This window comes from Lolium perenne, chromosome 4, assembly GCF_019359855.2.
Source record: "Lolium perenne isolate Kyuss_39 chromosome 4, Kyuss_2.0, whole genome shotgun sequence".
Lineage (NCBI taxonomy): Eukaryota > Viridiplantae > Streptophyta > Magnoliopsida > Poales > Poaceae > Lolium > Lolium perenne.
The window spans coordinates 321,450,285-321,471,074 of NC_067247.2; the positions used below are offsets into that span (position 1 = coordinate 321,450,285).

General features: G+C 46.8%; 1 protein-coding gene across 1 annotated transcript; it reads right to left on the reverse strand.

The window, feature by feature from the left end:
• Positions 1-253: 253 nt before the first annotated feature.
• On the reverse strand, positions 254-3,686 carry LOC127296288 (proline-rich receptor-like protein kinase PERK15). Its single transcript, XM_051326328.2, has 9 exons — positions 3,545-3,686; positions 2,476-3,245; positions 1,826-2,347; positions 1,649-1,735; positions 1,500-1,570; positions 1,298-1,374; positions 1,059-1,203; positions 787-951; positions 254-704 (listed from the first exon to the last, which is right to left on the reverse strand). Exons 2-9 carry the CDS (start codon positions 3,083-3,085, stop codon positions 495-497), a joined length of 1,887 nt encoding a protein of 628 aa, XP_051182288.1. The 5' UTR covers positions 3,086-3,245; positions 3,545-3,686; the 3' UTR covers positions 254-494.
• Between the last annotated feature and the right edge of the window lie 17,104 nt (positions 3,687-20,790).

Below are 20,790 nucleotides of genomic sequence, written 5' to 3' on the forward strand. Positions count from 1 at the left end.
TGGGCTTACGGTCTGACGTGGTGGCTGATGTTTGGTTCTGGTTTTTTCCATCCCTTAAATTGTGGAGCACATACTGATCTGGTGACATACTGATCTGGTGTACCTGGAGGTGGTTGTCCGTAACAATTTTTCGTAGGTGCCGTCTGTAGATGTAGCATTGTTGATGCGGTAGACATATTCAGAAGTGATAGATTAAGAGTGCGACTTGTCTAGACTCTAGACTTCCCTTTCAGATCTATTTCCACTTCAAATGTAACCGAAGAGCTGCACAGTTACAGTAAGTACATAGATACATACTGTACATCAATTTACACGATTATACAACACCGGCCGGTTTACAAGCATTTGAAGCAGATACATCGAACACACGGCATGATCACCTCATGTACACATCAACTCATGCATCAGCCGATCCCTCCCACGACATGGCCAACTTACATCAAAGATTCAAAAATCTCTACGGTGAAGGAGCTCCTGGAAGGATTGACTAGAGATCAGTGCCGCCGTGTTGCGTCCCCCGACTCACCCGTCCCACTGTACTCGTTGGTGTACTCCCCGCTGCTCTCGAACGCGACCTGCCTCAACCTGTTGATGTTGGCCGCGTAGTTGCCGGACTCGTCGGAGCTGTAGATCATGCTCTGCCCAGGCTTCATCCCCTCGTTCAGGTCGTCCAGCGACATGTCGCCCTCCAGAGCACGAACTATCTGTACAACAAGGATCACTGTCAAACGGTAGGGAAACTGGCATCGAGACAGGCAGTTGGGATATGTCTTGTAGGATCTTCACCTGTTTCATCTTGGGGCGGCGCTTGGCGGAGTGGCGAACCGCGGCGGCGGCGCTGGCCGCCATGCGCTCCATCTCCTGCCGGTCGTACTTGTTCTCCAGGCGCGGGTCGACCACCTCGTCGAAGCTGCAGCCTTGGGATAGCGCGCTCGCCAAGAGTGGCCTCGCCTATTAATGGTCGCCGCGACCAGACCGCCGGCGCGTCAGAAACGAAGCTAGATGCAGGCAGATGCTAAGGATGGTTTCGGGGAGGGAGAGAGAGAAGTATAGCTGACCCAATCGACCAAGCTGTCCTCCATGTAGTTGTTGGGGTCGACGGGCCGCCGGCCGGTGATGAGCTCCAGCATCATGACGCCGAAGGAGAAGACGTCCGATTTGTCCGTGAGCTTGCCGCTCGAGGCGTACTCCGGGGCCAGATACCTGCACACACAGCAATGTGATGTTAGCGCTCTGCTTGCTTCGTTTCGCGCTCGTCTGCTAAAATGCGACATTTGGGTGCTCTGTCAGTGCTCACCCGAACGTTCCCATGACGCGCGTGGAGACGTGCGTGTTGTTGTCCGTGGTTAACTTGGCGAGCCCAAAATCCGCGACCTGCCAACATTCAGACATTTTTTATACTCTAATCTTGCAGATGTGCTGTATAGCACTGTCAAATATTATGTTCATGCAGTAAGCTTGAGACATCGAGCGATCGATGAAGGCATTGATCAGTTTACCTTGGCCTCGAAATTTTCGTCCAGGAGAATGTTAGCCGCCTTGATGTCACGGTGGATGATCCTTGGATGACCTTAAATGACACCGCAAACATGTCGTCAGAAGGACATACAGACAGAGAACACAATGCAAAACAACAGCAGAAACTTACAATCTTCGTGCAGGTAAGCAAGGCCCTTGGCGGAGCCGAGCGCGATGGCGAGCCTCGTCGGCCAGTCCATCACCGGCACGTCCTTGCCTGCAGCGTAGCCAGCCACCAAGCGTCAGAATCAGAGAGACCCAGGTCAGAACGTACCAGAAAAAGAAGCAGAAGAACGAACGAACAAACCGTGGAGGTGGCGCTCGAGGGTGTCGTTGGCCACGAACTCGTAGACGAGGAGGCGCTGCGACGATCCGGCGATGCAGTAGCCGACGAGGGAGACAAGGTGGCGGTGGTGGACTCGGCTGATGATCTCCACCTCCGCCTGGAACTCGCGCTCGCCCTGCCCGCTGCCGGCCTTGAGCTGCTTCACCGCCACCTCCTTGCCGCTCCCCGGCAGCACGCCCTTGTACACGTACCCGAACCCGCCCTGCCCCAGAATATTCGCCTTCGAGAACCCGCCCGTCGCCGCTCCCAGCTCCTCGTACGTGAACGAGCTCTGCGACCCGAACCCCAGCGACAAGGCCGGGGACGGCGGCGGCATCGGCCACGTCCCGTGCGACCCGCTCATCATCATCTCCTCGCTCAGCGGGCCCTGCCCAGGCGAGTGCTGCTGCTGCCACCCCCCGCCGCCGCCGCCGTGCCCGTCCATCGGCATCGGGCCGCCGCTCTGCTGCCACGGAGGCATGTTGTTCGCGTAGAACACGTTCCCTGCACGCGCACGCACGCCGCCATGCATGTTTGTTAGCACATCTCTGCAAATGTACGTTCTCCATCCATGAATGTGCTAGCTGCGCATGATGAAACGACAGTTAGCTAGTATATGCGCGTGTACGTACCGTGTTGGTCGGTGTAGAAGGGGATGTGCGGCTGCCGCTTCTTCTTCCTCCGGGCGCAGCACACGCACGCCGCGATGCACAGCAGCAGGGCGAAGGCCGTGACGCCGATCACCACGCCGACCACGACGGCCGCCACGTTCGGCGTGTCGTCCTGGCTGCTTCCGCTCTTGCCACGGCCACCCGAACCGCCCCCGCCGCCCTTGGAACTCCCACTCTCCGACGCGCCGCCGCCCTTGGAACTCCCACTCTTCGGAGCCTGCGGAGACGGAAGGGCATTTGATCCCGGCGGTGAGACTTGCTGCGGGGGCGACCCGCCGGCATCCGCAGGTGGAGCCTGCGGTGTCGAGGGCGGCGACGGTGCAGAGCCGGATGACTGCGGCGGTGGGGAAGACTGTGTCTGTGTGGACGAGTCTGAGCTAGATGGAGGCGGCGATGATGGCGGAGACGAGGTGGATGATCCCGATGACGATCCACCGGAGCTATCCGAATCTCCCGACGACGACGACGAAGATGAGGAGGATGATGACGAAGACGACGGCGTGTCCAGCCCGCCCAGCAGGCCCAGGGGTCCGTGGTTTAGGGGCCCGTTGCCTAGCGGCGAGTCGTCCATTGTTATTGATTGATAGGATTAATCCTCCTTAATTAGCGTTCCGCGAGGCTGGCCAAGATGGAGCTCCTCGCGGTAAAGATGATGACTCCACCCTCTAGAAGATGCTCTAGGTTGGAATGGCGCCGATCCTCGTCGCCATGGCCCTCCCCGTAATGAACCCCTGCAACCATGTTGGAGGAGAAAATATATGAGTTGTGACGCGTACCATGGAGAGGTGAGCTAGGGATTTCATGCTCTGGTTGGGCCTAAATTGTCTCTCTTCTAGCACACATTTGAGAGTGAACAATCCATGATCAACAGAAAGCAAATGCTAAACAAGATTTCATAACCGAATATAGCGGGAAAACAAATTGGGCTTTGTGTCACTGAAATTGGATGAGAATATGAATGAAATTTCAGAGAACCAAACCAACCAAAGATGTTAAAACGTGAAGAAATCGAGGCATCCATAATGTATACCTTCCTTTTTCCCCTGTTCTTTCGCAAAAGAAGAAGAAGAGAAGGGGTTGAAACAGAATTGGAGAGACGGGGAAAGGGAAGTAGGCTTCGGAGGCGTAGGTTTCCTCACATTGCCCAACCTCCACCACACCGCCTCGCCACATTTCTTGGATACTGGCCATTTTGCTCTCCTTTACGTTTTTCCATTTTTAGCTTCAGGGCAAAACGGGGGGTTGAAAGCCATTGGACCAAAGCTGTCTAACCGCATTACTGCTCGTGCTGCTCGTGTTTCACCATGACACTCCACGCCATAGCTGAATGACTTGAAGTTTCCTCTTTAGACAAAACAGACTTGGCTGAGTTTTTTAAACACGACGCTCAACGAGCCCGATTTTGAATTAACAAAACCACAACCAGCTAGGACTACAATGGAACCAACAGCAAAACAAAAGAAAAAGAAAAACTAGGGTTGCCAGCTAGAGATACAAGCACAGGTGGTGCAAAGCTATAGCCTAAACCAAGAAAAGATCAGGCAGAGCAGAGCAGAGAAGGCTCCAAACTACAGGGGATCTGCAAGCACACCCAAGACTATAACTAAGCACCGACAGCTCCGTCTGAGAATCAAGCAACGAGCCACCACTCCATGAAGCTGCTCCAAACCGAAGTAGCACACTAAGCCGCCTGAGTGGCCTGACCGAGGACCATCGACACCCGGGGGGAACTAGCTAACTGCGTTAGTGAACAAACAAGCCTCCAGATTTCACAGGGGGAAGCTTCACGACAACGCCTCCATGAAGGGAAAACGGCGCCCGCGAGCGTTGCCGTTGTCGGCACAGGGGAGCTGTGCAGTGCTTTCGCAAAAACTTCAACACCCACCCCACGGAATACCTAAGACAATATATGCACCTGCCATCAGGACAATCACCAGCTATTGAGAACCACCGGTGTCCTCCATGCCACGACGCAAACTCCGACAGCCACCCTAGGCTCGAGAGCGGCCGCGCAGAGCCGGAGGCACACCGTTTATATGAAGCTGGTCACAGCGAGACATAGGGAATTGACGAGTAGAGATTTCGAGGAGGACCTCGGAGAAACCGCAAGTCAGCAGAGCAACAGACAGTGCCCCGGGGAAGACAACTAGCAGCAAGAAGTGAGTCATGGCCACGCCTCCAAGGAGGTGAACGACATCCATAGACGTCGTCGTCGCCAGTAGTGGCCGAAGCCTTGCGGTGCTTTCGCGGACATAACATCGAGCGTGCTAGCGTCCCTGCAGGCCAAACCTAGGGTAGCCAAACCAGTCCTACAAGAGCAGCTTGATACGTTGCAAACATATTTATAATTTTTGATGCTCCATGCTTGTTTTACACCAATTTATATATGTTTTGCTTACACTTTGTTGCACTTTTATACATCTTTTGTCACTAACCTATTGACAAGATGTCACAGTGCCAGTTCCCCGTTTTCTGCTGTTTTATATTTCAGAAAAGTTGTACAGGAAATATTCTCGGAATTGGACGAAACAAAAGCCGAAGTTCCAATTTTATTGTAACGAAGATGGATTCCAGAGGAGAGATGGAGAAGCGCCACGGGGTGGCCTCACCTGCCCTTGGCGCGGCCCAAGCCCTGGCCGTGCCATGGGGTGGTGTGGGCCCCCCAGGCACCCACCGATCTCGCCCTTCCGCCTATTTATTCACGATCTCGGGAAAAAACCTAAACACCCGAGCCTCCATCCACGAGAAGTTCCGTCGCGGCCACCATCACCGACCCTACCTCGGGAGGGTTCTGAAGCTTTTCTCGGCACCCTGCCGGAGAGGGAGATCATCACCGAAGGCCTCTACATCGCCATGCCCGCCTCCGAAGTGATGCGTGAGTAGTTCATCTCTGGACTACGGGTCCATATCATTAGCTAGATGGTTGTCTTCTCCAATTTATGCTTCATGTTTAGATCTTGTGAGCTGCCTATCATGATCAAGATCATCTTTATGTAGTGCTACATGTTGTGTTTGTGGGGATCCGATGAATATTGAATAATATGTTGAGATCGATTATATACTTGTCATATGTTATTTGTGATCTTGCATGCTCTGCGTTGCTAGTAGATGATTTGGCCAAGTAAATGCTTGTAACTCCAAGAGGGAGTATTTATGCTTGATAGTAGGTTCATGCCTCTAGTAATCTGGAAGAGTGACAATAACTTCTAAGATTGTAGATGTGTTGTTACTACTAGGGAGAAAAACAACAATGCTTTATCTAAGGGTAATTCTATTGTTTAATTTACACACATTGCTTAATGCGATAATCCATTGCTTGCAACTTAATACTGGAAGGGGATCGGATGATAACCGGAAGGTGGATTATTAGTCATAGACGCAGTTGCATTAAGGTCTATGTATTACGTTGTCATGCCCAAACAAATCTCATAGTAATCATCTTGTCATATATAGTCTTTATTCTGTCAATTGCCCAACTTTAATTTGTTCACCCAACATGTTCTTTATCTTTATGGAGAGACACCTCTAGTGAACTGTGGACCCCGGTCTTTTCTTTTACACTGGTAAAATCATCTTGTTGTGTTTACTTACTGCAAGCACTGTTCTCTTTAATTCCACTAGAAACAAACATCTTTTTCTACACTATACAGTTAATCTTTTGTTTTCAGCAAAACCGCTGAGATTGATAACCTCACTGTAAGTTGGGGCAAAGTATTTTGGTTGTGTTGTGTGCAGGTTCCATGTTGTTGCTGACGCCGGTAGTGCGCCCTGCCACAAGTCAACTAGCAACACCTTCAGAAGTCACGCCTTTCTCCTACTGGTCGATTAAATCTTGGTTTCTTAATGAGAGAAAACTTGCTACCGTGCTCATCATACCTTCCTCTTGGGGTTCCCCAACGGTGTGCAATCTGCGCTCATCAAGCTCTTTTTCTGACGTCATTGCCGGGGAGAAAGAGGATTTATGTAAGGGGAGTCTCTCATCTCCAATCTCTTTACTTTGTTATTGTTTTGCTTAGTTTATCATACTTTGTCTTGTTTGCTTCTTTATATCAAAAACACAAAAAAATTAGCTCCTATTTGAAGTTGCTTCTATGTCTAGTCCTGTTAATATGTCACCTGAGGAAATGATCTTCACTTTGAAACAAGGGAGTGAGGAGAGTTTTAAAGAAGCTTGGTCTAGAATTAATAATTCGTATGACACAACTGAACCTAAAATGACCGTAGGCCTGCTTCTTGATACGTCCAAAACGTATCTACTTTTCCGAACACTTTTGTTGTTGTTTTCCCTCTATCTTGCGTGTTTTGAATACAACTAACACGGACTAACGCTGTTTTCAGCAGAATTGCTCTCGTGTCTCTTTTTTTTGCAGAAATCCAACTTTCGGGAAAATTCTCGAAAAATATAGAAAACCCAATATTTCACCTCAAGACTCCCGCCGCCACCAGAAACCCCAATCCGGGGACCAGAAACTCCGTTATGGCACCCTACCGGGACGGGGATTTGGAGGAAATCATCGCCATCGCCATCACCGACGCCTCTCCATCAACAATCAATGATTCCCCCATCCATGTGTGAGTAATTCCCTGCTGTAGGCTGTAGGGGATGTAGGGATTGGATGTGATTGGTCGTGTAATAGCTATAAAATTGTTATGGGCATAATGCCTAGTATCCGTTATTAGTATTTTTTGACATTGTTGCAACTTCCTATACTTAATGCTTGTCACTTTAGGCCCGAGTGCCATGATCTCAGATCTGAACATGTTATTGATCCATGAGGATAATTATTGTTTTTGATCATATCTGCAAGTTGTATACACATATTGTTGTCCGGAACCCGAGACCCCAAAGTGACTTTAAATTGGGATAACCAGAGGGGATGGCTATGATGTGAGGATCACGTGTGTTCACGCATTGTTAATGCTTTGCTCCGGTACTCTATTAAAAGGAGTACCTTAATTACCAGTAGTTTCTGTAGAGGCCCCGCTGCAACGGGCTGGTAGGACAAAAGATGTCGTGCAAGTTTCTCATTGCGAGCACGCACGACTAAATAGGAACACACGCCTATGGTTAAATTATGCTAGGATACTTATATCATTATTACTTGCAATGCCTATGTCTTGTTGTTATATGGACTTTTTCATTCATGCAGCGCCCGTTCATCCATCCCAGTGTCTATAGTATTTTAATCCTGCTGTCTACTGCAATCATCGGTACTACTGTTTTTATTCCGCTATTGCTGTTACCTCACTACTTCCACTGCCGTAAAACTGTTACTACTGATAAATTGTTGTGAGAAAGCCTATTTTCAGGTGCAGGTGAATTGACAACTCACTTGTTAAGGCTTATAAATATTCTTTGGCTCCCCTTGTGTCGAATCAATAAATTTGGGTTTTACTTCCCTTGAAGATTGTTGTGATCCCCTATACTTGTGAGTCATCAAGACTATCTTCTGGTGCCGTTACCAGAGAGCATAGCTTTATTTACAAGCCCATTTGAAGGTGATATTGTTCGCTACAATTTATTTATTATGGGGAAAGCTCATGAATCGAAGTTCCCTATATTTCCATCCACTACAAGATCGAAGAGGTACAACTCTGAACACCTATGTTGCTCTTGATTCACCATTTGTTATGAGTAAGCTTCTTACTCCGCCACATGCTACTGCTACTTCTGCTGAATCTGATAATGCTCCTGATGATTTTGATGATGCTTCTACTGTGCTTGATAAGAGTGGTTTGTTAAGTCATTTCCTAGATACTACAATTGCTAGAGCTAAACAAATTGAAAATGCTGAAAATACTATTACACATGTTAGTTCACCTCAAGCTAGGGGGAATCCTAGTGATGATCTTGATGAAACTTATATTGAACTTGATGACGACTTCATTGAAGAATGCCATGCTACTAGAGATGCAAGTGCTACGAAAAGTCTTCTTGCAAGACGAGCTGTTAGATATAATTTGTCTCCTCATTCTAAATTTACCACATCTCCCATAAATATTAGAGATAAGGATTATGATTTGTCTCTGGATTTATCTTACATATCTATTGTTGAGAAGAAACCTTTTTGTGGTACTGAAAATGAAAGTGCTATGAAACATATGAATGAACTCTCTACTTTGAGAAATTTATTCTCCGATGATATTAAGATACACACTTACTTTGTTAACCGGCTGAAACCCCGTGGTAGATGGTAGGCCCACACCAGGCCTGCCACGCCTTAAGCAGGCCGGCCCATTTAGTTTACGGGACCGGTCAACTATCTAGTTGGGCTGGTCTATTGGATACGTGGGCCGAGCCGTTAACAGGATAGTGGGTCCCACTTTATTTATTGGGCCCGCCCACTAACATGCTGGGCCAGCCCACTTGCTTTATGGTGGACCCCACTTACTAACTGGGCCGGCCTGTTAACATGAAGTGGGTCCCACCTGCTAACCGGGCCGTCCCGTTTAGTAATTGGGGTCCACCATAAAGCAAGTGGGCTAGCCCAATAAGTTAGTGGGCCGGCCCATTAACATGTGGGGCCCACTTTCATGTTATCAGGCAGGCCCAATTAGTAGGTGGGGTCCACCATACACTACAAGAAAAGTTGCCATGGCCGACGAAGTTGAAGTCGCGCCGTGGTTGCTGGTGTACCATGGCCGACGATTTTGGGTCTGTCCGTTGTGCATGTCAAAACGTTGTTTTTCTCGTTTTTGAGGCCACCTAGCCCGACGAAACCGGCCAAAACGTTGCGTATGGTGGCCCGGGACGTGGTGCATCTCGAATTCTCGGGTTCGCCGGCCGAGTCAACGCAAATCCGCACCGCTGAGGGATGTAGGGCCCAGATGGCAGCCTCTCTGGCATTGTTTTTTTTTCTCGATCGCGCCATCTCGTTCAACGCTCTCCGATCGAGCCGTTTACGATGCAGGATCATGGTGACATAGGCATCCCCAATGGGCCTGCCGAAGATAGTACCCTGGGTTTACTGAAGGCCCACGACCCTAAGAATATGAAGATTCGGAAGCCCAAGTAGATATTAAGGAAAGTTAGAATTGTAATAGAGGTGGTGTTTGTAATCTTGCGGGATGAGTTGTAAACCTTCCCGGACTCTGTAACTTGTACAACACGAATCCCTCGGCTCCACCTCCTATATAAGGGGGAGTCGAGGGACAAAGAAAGCATCGAATCATTGTCTCTCAAACCCTAATTTTCATAATCGTCGAGTACTTTTCGGCTGAAACCTTCGAGATCTACTTGCCCTCTACTTCCAACTAAACCCTAGTCTACAATCCGTAGGCATTGACAAGTTAATCCCTTGTCAATTGGCGCCGTCTGTGGGGATTAGAGGCGTCAAGGATCCGATCTCGATGGCACGTTCAAGATCGTCGACTTCATCAACTGCAAGCAACGCGATGGATCGAGGTAAACAGATCGCAACTGGTCCTGTCGATTTTGTTCCTCACCCGCCCTCCCGTTTGGATGCATATGCGTATCTGGAGGAGCCTATGGAGATGACGTTCGGAAGATTCCACTTTCGTGTCGAGAAAGAGGGAACGTATCGTCTCGAAGTTCCGATCTTGTCGGGATTTTCGGCGGTCGATTCCGATTTTTCGAACTCAACATCGTCAACTGAGTCAGGCGAAGAGGAGACTTCATCGCCACGCTTCATCAGCACCAGGGCAAGCGAAAAGCTCGCCAAGATCTTCAGCGACATGTCCTTCGAGTCATCTGCAGACTCCTATATAAGCGATGGCTCGAGCAAAGGTCGGCGCCTTCAACTTCATCGACAAATCCACTACAGTGGGCAAGGTCTTCGCCAATCTTCATGATGGTGTCACCAAACCCAGCATAGATCTGAATGCAAAATATCATCAGATTTATGTCATCGGAGAGCCAAGCCATGATCAGGAGGAAACATCGGAGGCTTTCAACGATTTGGGAAATCCATACGTCGATCCCTCTGATTTGCGACGTGGCCTAGGCAACAAATATATTGGGTCACAGCCGCGAGATAGAGTTCAACTTCCACAAGCAGCATGGGATAGAGCCGCAAGAGCTATGGATGGTTCAGAACCAATGGCCACCACAGCCACGCCAGAAGAGTTACAAGCATATCAATATAGGCTCGCACGAGCTGCAAGGGAATTGGAAAAACAGACAGCTGCTTTAAACAGAAGAAAGGAGGCAGCCTCCGCATCAAGTAGGCGAAGGGCAGAGTTGAGTCAACAATCTAGAACTTCGGGTGATAGCCACAGGGAAGCTCGGAACAGAGCAAGATCAAGGTTACAAAACGTACCTGAAGGAGAAAGAGAGCACTTGGTTCAAAACCTCGACATGTCTTTTATGTCGATAGACACGAGAGGGAACATCATCCCCAAGACACCAGAAGCTGGGTATATGGCGACACAAGCTTTCATCCTTGCATCCAGACCACCCCCAGGAGATCCAAGGGAGGCATTGTACAACATGGCAATGGCAGGAGTTGGAGCCATGGGAACGGCGTTTGTATCAACACCTCCCGAAGGAACAGCAAGGCAAAATAGTCCACGACCTGCGGCAGCAACATCAGCAGTTCCCGAAGGACCAAGTGGAGCAAGAGACACGGCAGCTCAAACAAGGGTCGACAGAGCGCGACAAAGTAGAAGGGAACAGCGGCATTCCCCAGAACTAAACGACGAGGATATGTGCGGATTGCCATGCTTCACGAGGAGAGTCCGAAAAACTCGAGTCCCATCGGGATTCAAGTTGCCTGATAACTTCAAGAAATTCGACGGCCTTCAAGATCTAGAGGATTGGCTAGTTGATTACCTCGAGATGGTGAAGCTCACAGGAGGGACCAGAGCAACAGCTATGCAAAGCATCCAGGTGCATTTGAGTGGAGCCGCGCGATCTTGGATAAAGAAACTTCCTCCAGGATCTATCGACAGCTGGGATAGCTTCGAGGATGTGTTCGTCAAGAATTTCCGGTCTACCTGCAAAAAACCTGCATCGCTAGAGGAGCTGAGGGCGTGCCGACAAAAGCCAGACGAGCCAATGAGAAAGTATATCCAAAGGTGGAATATCATCAAAAACTCGGCAGAAAATATATCTTACGAGAGAGCAATAGATGCGTTTGTCGCAGGAATCAGGCGTGGAGATTTTATCGAGGATTTGGGGAGGACCAATCCAAAGACAGTATCCACATTAATGGAAATAGCAAACAGATGGGCAGATGAAGAAGATGCTGTTCACAACAAACGGCACAGGTCGCCAGAGGAAGACTGCGGTCGAAATTATCAACCAAGGCGACGATTTCCTCGGCAGTACTCGAGTTATGATGCTCCAGGACAAATCTCGGCTGGTTTCCGAGCAAGCGCCGGAGGAAACAACAGAGATGATTACCAGAGAAGCAATGAGCAACGAGGCGACAATAGAGATGACTCTCGAAACAATAGGCAAAATAGCGGGCCAAGGTTTCAGAGGCCTTTCGTGTCTCCCGAAGAGATGATGAACGGGCCGTGTCAGATGCACTTTTTCCTCGACAGCAACGGAAAAAGACAGTCAGGACATCTGCAGAAGGATTGTCGAAATTTCTAGGCAATGTTAAGGTGGGCAGGGCATGCTAATGCTCAGGCAGCACACAGAAATCCTCGAGAACCCAGGAGTGAGATCCACTTGCCACCCCCCCCCCGCAATTACGGACGATAATCGACACCAGCTCAGAATTGCGGCAGCACCTGCACCACCACCTTATGTAGATCCAAACTCCAATGGAGCGGTCTCGATGATTCAGAAAGGCATGCCATCCAATAGATCTCAGAAAGTAATCTCGCGACAGGTATTCATGGCAGAGAAGATGCCTCCACCAACAGTCGAGTATCTTAATTGGTCAGGGCAAGATATTGGCTTCACAATAGCGGATCATCCACAGCAAGTTCCTCGACCAGGGCAATCAGCACTTATCTTACCAGCAGTAATTGCAGGGTTTGACGTATCTCGAGTGTTCATAGATGGCGGCAGCAGTTTAAACCTTATGTATGCAGATACATTAAGGAAGATGAACATATCCCTAGCAAATCTAAAACCAACCGATACACGATTCCACGGCATCACACCAGAGAAGCCAAGTTATCCGCTGGGGAAGATTAATCTCGATGTTCAGTTTGGGACCCGAGAAGACTACACAATCGAGAGGCTGGAGTTTGAAGTCGTAGATTTCCCATCACAGTATCACGCTTTGTTGGGACGGCCAGCATATGCTAGGTTTATGGCGGTACCACATTACACATACTTATTGTGGAGGATGCCTGGGCCTAAGGGACCAATCACAGTCAAAGGGAGCTTTGCGCTAGCCGATAAGTGTGATAAGGATTTTCATCGGCTGTCAGAAACCTTCGGGATGCAAGCAGAATATATGGCGTCAAGACTCACAACTGACTATGATGTGCTGCCAGATGTAGGAAGACCAAACAAAGAATCAACTTTCAACACTGAGAAAAATTCCAAGGAGGTGTAGATTCACCCGACAGACCCGAAGAAAACGACGTCCATCGCAAAAGATATGGACCTCGCATAGGAAAGCGCGCTCGTCGAGTTCCTCTGTGAGAACTGGAAAATCTTCGCATGGTGTCCAGCTGACATGCCAGGAGTACCCAGGGAACTTGCCGAGCACCACCTAAACTTGGATCCACTAGCGAGACCAATCAAACAACCTTTGCGGCGTTTTTCCGAGCCAAATCGCAAAGCTATGCTGTCAGAAATAGATTGACTACGAGAAGCTGGTTTTATAAAAGAGCTGCATACAGATGCCACATGGGTAGCAAACCCAGTGTTGGTGCCGAAGAAAAACACTAAAGTCCTTCGCATGTGCGTCGATTTTACGTGTCTCAATAAACATTGCCCAAAGGATCACTTTCCCCTCCCGAGGATCGATCAAATTATCGACTCCACGGCAGGATGTGAACGTCTTTCCTTCTTGGATGCATATTATAATTATAACCAGATCAGATTGAAAGAGGAAGATGAGGTCAAAACAACTTTCATCACACCGTACGGCGTATTTTGCTACAGAACAATGCCTTTCGGCTTAAAAAACGCGGGAGCAACATACCAGAGAATGATGCAGAAGTGTTTGGCGACACAGATTGGGAAAAACGTACAAGTATACATCGATGATGTCGTCATAACATCAAAGAAGGGGATGACGTTAATCGAAGATCTGAAGGAAACTTTCGACAACCTCGATAAATTCTGCCTCAAATTGAACCCGACGAAGTGTTCCTTCGGCGTCCCAGCAGGAGAACTTCTTGGGTTTCTAGTTTCAGCAAGAGGGATTGAAGCAAATCCCGATAAAATACAAGCTATCGTAACAATGAGGAAGCCAACAAAGTTGAAAGAAATACAGCAGCTAACGGGGCGAGTCGCAGCTTTAAGCAGATTTGTCGCCAGGCTGGGAGAAAAAGCATTACCGTTCTATGCTCTAATCAAGCAAGGGGAGAAATTCCAGTGGAACGAAGAGGCTGATAGAGCCTTCGAGGATTTGAAGCGTACAATTTTGACACCACCCATCCTGGTGGCACCGAAAGAGAAGGAACCTCTCCTGCTATACATCGCAGCCACACCCCAGGTGGTTAGCACGGTGCTATTCGTTGAAAGAGAAGAAGAAGGAAAACTCCATGGAGTGCAAAGGCCGGTATATTTTATTAGTGAAGTCTTATCTCCTTCAAAACAGCGGTACCCGCAGTACCAGAAATTAGCATATGGAGTATTCACGACAGCAAGAAAATTGCGCCACTATTTTTCGGCACACCCGATCATAGTGGTCAATGAAGCACCTCTATCGCATATACTGAACAATCCAGAAGCCACAGGACGTGTCTCCCTTTGGGGAATAGAACTCTCTCCTCGGGACATCACGTATGAAAAAAAAAGCAATCAAGTCGCAAATTTTGCCAGATTTCATTGCAGAGTGGATGGCACTACAAAATACAGGACCCCCAGATTTATCGAGAACCTGGACCATGAACTTCGACGGATCCAAGAGAGTAGAAGGAGCTGGTGCAGGGGTGATACTTATATCACCTGAAGGCGACAAATTAAAGTACGTCCTACGGATGACGTTCCCAAACGCATCTAACAATGAAGCAGAATATGAAGCCCTTATACACGGGATGAAGATGGCGAAAGCTTGCGGCGCAACTCGACTAAAGATCTTCGGCGACTCACAATTGGTAGCTCAGCAGGTTATGAACCAATGTGATGCAGTCAACGACAGTATGGTGGCATACAAGGAGGTATACAATGAACTCGAGAAGCTGTTTGATGGATGCAAAGGAAATCACATCAGCAGGCTAAGCAACGACGAAGCCGATGTTCTTGCAAACATCGGGTCGCAGTGCCTTGCGATACCACCAGGAGTGTTTTGGGAAGAAATAGCTGAGAGATCCACAAAGCTAAAGAAGGCGCAGAAGAAAACGAAGGAAGAGAAAACTTCGACGCCTCTCAAAGAAGCTCTAGACGAAGAAGAGGACCATGACCTAGTGATGATGGTAGAAGTTCCATGGATGCAAGCGTACATATCGTATATCCTAAGGAAAGAAATACCCGAAGATCCAGTTGAAGCAAGGCGAGTTATTCGACGATCCAAAGCCTTCACAGTGGTCAAAGGGGAGCTATACAAATGAAGTATTTCGGGCGTGCTGCAGAGGTGTGTCACACCCAAAGAAGGAAGAATCATTCTAAAGGACGTACACGAAGGAATATGTGGTCACCACGCAAGCAGTCGAGCTATTGCAGCCAAGGTCTTTCAGGCTGGATTATACTGGTTGTCAACAATTGAGGACGCAAAAGAGATAGTACGAACCTGCGACGCGTGCCAAAGATTTGCCGCAAAACCCCACTCTCCGGCGGCAGAGCTGATGCCAATACCATTGTCTTGGCCGTTTGCCCAATGGGGACTCGATATGGTGGGAAAATTGCATAAGGCTTCGCCAGGAGGATACGAGTACATGTTGGTCGCTGTCGATAAGTTCACCAAATGGATAGAAGGAAAGCCGATAAATTCACCAGATGGAGAATCAGCAGTCAAATTCGTGAAAGGTATCGTCTTTCGATTTGGAGTACCTCACAGCATCGTCACAGACAATGGCAGTAACTTTACGTCCAAGGAATTCAAGGAGTACTGCGCAGAAGTAGGCATTAAATTACACTTTGCGTCAGTTGGGCACCCGCAAACCAATGGCCAAGTCGAGAAAGCCAATGGCATCATCTGCAACGGTATCAAAAAACGCTTGCTAGGACCGCTTGATAAGGCTCGACATACCTGGCCAGAAGAATTGCCAAGTGTTTTATGGAGCTTCCGAACAACACCAAATACAGCGACACAAGAAACTCCGTTCTTCCTTGTCCACGGAGCTGAGGCGGTACTGCCAATTGAGATAGAGCATGATTCTCCAAGAGTGACAGAGTATGACGAGGAAACTTCAAGAAAGGCTTTGGAGGACGACGTAGATGCACTCGATGAAGCTCGAGATGAAGTACTTTCACGAGTCACCAAGTACCAGCAGGACCTCAAAAACTACTACAGTCGACGGTTAAGGCCAAGATCTTTCCAGGTTGGAGATTTGGTCTTACGGTTAAATCAAAAAAGTACTGAAAAGCTCGAGTCACCATGGCTAGGCCCTTACATCATCACAGAAGTAATCGAAGGAGGCGCATACAGGATCAAGGACAAGAAGACAGGGGTTCCCGAGAAAAACCCCTGGAACGTGGCGCAGCTTGATGCGTGTGGTTGACACGTCCGTTGGGAACCCCAAGAGGAAGGTGTGATGCGCACAGCGGCAAGTTTCCCTCAGTAAGAAACCAAGGTTTAATCGAACTAGTAGGAGTCAAGAAGCACGTTGAAGGTTGATGGCGGCGGGATGTAGTGCGGCGCAACACCAGAGATTCCGGCGCCAACGTGGAACCTGCACAACACAACCAAAGTACTTTGCCCCAACGAAACAGTGAGGTTGTCAATCTCACCGGCTTGCTGTAACAAAGGATTAGATGTATAGTGTGGATGATGATTGTTTGCAGAAAACAGTAGAACAGTATTGCAGTAGATTGTATTTCAGTATAGAGAATTGGACCGGGGTCCACAGTTCACTAGAGGTGTCTCTCCCATAAGATAAACAACATGTTGGGTGAACAAATTACAGTTGGGCAATTGACAAATAAAGAGGGCATGACCATGCACATACATATTATGATGAGTATAGTGAGATTTAATTGGGCATTACGACAAAGTACATAGACCGCTATCCAGCATGCATCTATGCCTAAAAAGTCCACCTTCAGGTTATCATCCGAACCCCCTCCAGTATTAAATTGCTAACAACAGACAATTGCATTAAGTATTGCGCGTAATGTAATCAGTAACTACATCCTCGAACATAGCACCAATGTTTTATCCCTAGTGGCACAAAGACATCCATAATCTTAGAGATTTCTGTCACTTCCCCAGATTCACGGAGACATGAACCCACTATCGAGCATAAATACTCCCTCTTGGAGTTACAAGCATCTACTTGGCCAGAGCATCTACTAGTAATGGAGAGCATGCAAGATCATAAACAACACATAGACATAAATTGATAATCAACATAACAAGTATTCTCTATTCATCGGATCCCAACAAACGCAACATATAGAATTACAGATAGATGCTCTTGATCATGTTCGGCAGCTCACAAGACCCGACAATTAAGCACAATGGGGAGAAGACAACCATCTAGCTACTGCTATGGACTCATAGTCCAGGGGTAGACTACTCACACATCACTCCGGAGGCGACCATGGCGGCGTAGAGTTCTCCGGGAGATGATTCCCCTCTCCGGCAGGGTGCCGGAGGCGATCTCCTGAATCCCCCGAGATGGGATTGGCGGCGGTGGCGTCTCTGGAAGGTTTTCCGTATCGTGGCTCTCGGTACTGGGGGTTTCGCGACGGAGGCTTTAAGTAGGCGGAAGGGCAGGTCAGGGGGCCACACGAGGGCCCCACACTACAGGTCGGCGCGGCCAGGGCCTGGGCCGCGCCGCCCTAGGGTGTGGCCACCTCGTGGCCCCACTTCGTCTCCTCTTCGGTCTTCTGGAAGCTTCGTGGCAAAATAGGACCCTGGGCGTTGATTTCGTCCAATTCCGAGAATATTTCGTTACTAGGATTTCTGAAACCAAAAACAGCAGAAACAAAGAATCGGCACTTCGGCATCTTGTTAATAGGTTAGTTCCAGAAAATGCACGAATATGACATAAAGTGTGCATAAAACATGTAGATAACATCAATAATGTGGCATGGAACACAAGAAATTATCGATACATCGGAGACGTATCAGCATCCCCAAGCTTAGTTCTGCTCGTCCCGAGCAGGTAAAACGATAACAAAGATAATTTCTGGAGTGACATGCCATCATAACCTTGATCATACTATTTGTAAGCATATGTAGTGAATGCAGCGATCAAAACAATGTATATGACATGAGTAAACAAGTGAATCATAAAGCAAAGACTTTTCATGAATAGTACTTCAAGACAAGCATCAATAAGTCTTGCATAAGAGTTAACTCATAAAGCAATAATTCATAGTAAAAGCATTGAAGCAACACAAAGGAAGATTAAGTTTCAGCGGTTGCTTTCAACTTATAACACGCATATCTCATGGATAATTGTCAACATAGAGTAATATAATAAGTGCAATATGCAAGTATGTAGGAATCAATGCACAGTTCACACAAGTGTTTGCTTCTTGAGGTGGAGAGAAATAGGTGAACTGACTCAACAATAAAAGTAAAAGAATGGTCCTTCGCAGAGGGAAGCATTGATTGCTATATTTGTGCTAGAGCTTTGGTTTTGAAAGCAAGAAACAATTTTGTCAACGGTAGTAATAAAGCATATGTATCATGTAAATTATATCCTACAAGTTGCAAGTCTCATGCATAGTATACTAATAGTGCCCACACCTTGTCCTAATTAGCTTGGATTACCGGGATTATCGCAATGCACATGTTTTAACCAAGTGTCACAAAGGGGTACCTCTATGCCGCCTGTACAAAGGTCTAAGGAGAAAGCTCGCATTGGATTTCTCGCTATTGATTATTCTCAACTTAGACATCCATACCGGGACAACATAGACAACAGATAATGGACTCCTCTTTTATGCATAAGCATGTAGCAACAATTAATTTTCTCATATGAGATTGAGGATATATGTCCAAAACTGAAACTTTCACCATGGATCATGGCTTTAGTTAGCGGCCCAATGTTCTTCTCTAACAATATGCACGCTCTAACCATAAGGTGGTAAATCGCCCTTACTTCAGACAAGACGAACATGCATAGCAACTCACATGATATTCAACAAAGGGTAGTTGATGGCGTCCCCAGGAACATGGTTATCGCACAACAAGCAACTTATAAGAAATAAAATGCATAAGTACATATTCAATACCACAATAGTTTTTAAGCTATTTGTCCCATGAGCTATATATTGCAAAGGTAGAGGATAGAAATTTAAAGGTAGCACTTCAAGCAATTTACTTTGGAATGGCAGAGAAATACCATGTAGTAGGCAGGTATGGTGGACTCGAATGGCATAGTGGTTGGCTCAAGGGTTTCGGATGCATGAGAAGTAATCCCTCTCGATACAAGGCTTAGGCTAGCAAGGTTGTTTGAAGCAAACACTAGTACATCAAAACTTACATAAAATACATATTACAAGCATTATAAGACTATACATCGTCTTCCTTGTTGTTCAAACACCTAACTAGAAAATATCTAGACTCTAGAGAAACCACTCATGCAATCCAAATTTTAACAAGCTCTATGTATTTCTTCACTAATAGGTGCAAAGTATATGATGCAAGAGCTTAAACAAGAGCACAACAATTGCCAAGTATCAAGTTATTCAAGACATCATACCAATTACTACATGTAGCATTTTCCGTTTCCAACCATATAACAATTAACGAAGCAGTTTCAACCTTCGCCATGAACATTAAAAGCTAAGAACACATGTGTTCATACGAACCAGCGGAGCGTGTCTCTCTCCCACACAATTATTTATTCAAACAAAAACAAAAACAAAAACAAACAGACGCTCCAAGTAAAGTACATAAGATGTGACCGAATAAAAATATAGTTTCAAGAGAAGGAACCTGATAATTTTTCGATGAAGAAGGGGATGCCTTGGGCATCCCCAAGCTTAGATGCTTGAGTCTTCTTGAAATATGCAGGGATGAACCACCGGGGCATCCCCAAGCTTAGACTTTTCACTCTTCTTGATCATAGTATATCATCCTCCTCTCTTGACCCTTGAAAACTTCCTCCACACCAAACTCGAAACAAACTCATTAGAGGGTTAGTGCATAATCAAAATATACATGTTCAGAGGTGACATAATCATTCTTAACACTTCTGGACATTGCACAAAGCTACTGAAAGTCAATGGAATCGAAATATCCATCGAACATAACAAAACTGGTAATGCGAAATAAAAGGCAGAATCTGTCAAAAACAGAACAGTTCGTATTGATGAATTTTATTGGGGCACCAGACTTGCTCAAATGAAAATGCTCAAATTGAATGAAAGTTGCGTACATATCTGAGGATCACTCACGTAAATTGGCTTAATTTTCTGAGTTACCTACAGAGAATTCAGCCCAGATTCATGACAGCAAAGAAATCTGTTTCTGCGCAGTAATCCAAATCTAGTATGAACTTTACTATCAACGACTTTACTTGGCACAACAAAACACAAAACTAAGATAAGGAGAGGTTGCTACAGTAGTAAACAACTTCCAAGACACAAATATAAAACAAAGTACTGTAGCAAAATAACACATGGGTTATCTCCCAAGAAGTTCTTTCTTTATAGCCATTAAGATGGGCTCAGCAGTTTTAATGATGCACTCGCAAGAAATAGTATTTGAAGCAAAAGAGAGCATCAAGAGGCAAATTCAAAACACATTTAAGTCTAACATGCTTCCTATGCATAGGAATCTTGTAAATAAACAAGTTCATGAAGAGCAAAGTAACAAGCATAGGAAGATAAAACAAGTATAGCTTCAAAAATTTCAGCACATAGAGAGGTGTTTTAGTAACATGAAAATTTCTACAACCATATTTTCCTCTCTCATAATAACTTTCAGTAGCATCATGAGCAAACTCAACAATATAACTATCACATAAAGCATTCTTATCATGAGTCTCATGCATAAAATTATTACTCTCCACATAAGCATAATCAATTTTATTAGTAATAGTGGGAGCAAATTCAACAAAGTA

What these genes read in the sequence shown, in the direction of transcription:
- LOC127296288 (XM_051326328.2), bottom strand. Translation starts at nt 3,085, where the DNA reads ATGGACGACTCGCCGCTAGGCAACGGGCCCCTAAACCACGGACCCCTG. An exon ending in TGCTTACCTGCACGAAGATT is followed by an intron (nt 1,571 to 1,648) that starts GTAAGTTTCTGC and finishes GTGTCATTTAAG; the next exon opens with GTCATCCAAGGATCATCCAC. An exon ending in ACGAAAATTTCGAGGCCAAG is followed by an intron (nt 1,375 to 1,499) that starts GTAAACTGATCA and finishes GAATGTTGGCAG; the next exon opens with GTCGCGGATTTTGGGCTCGC.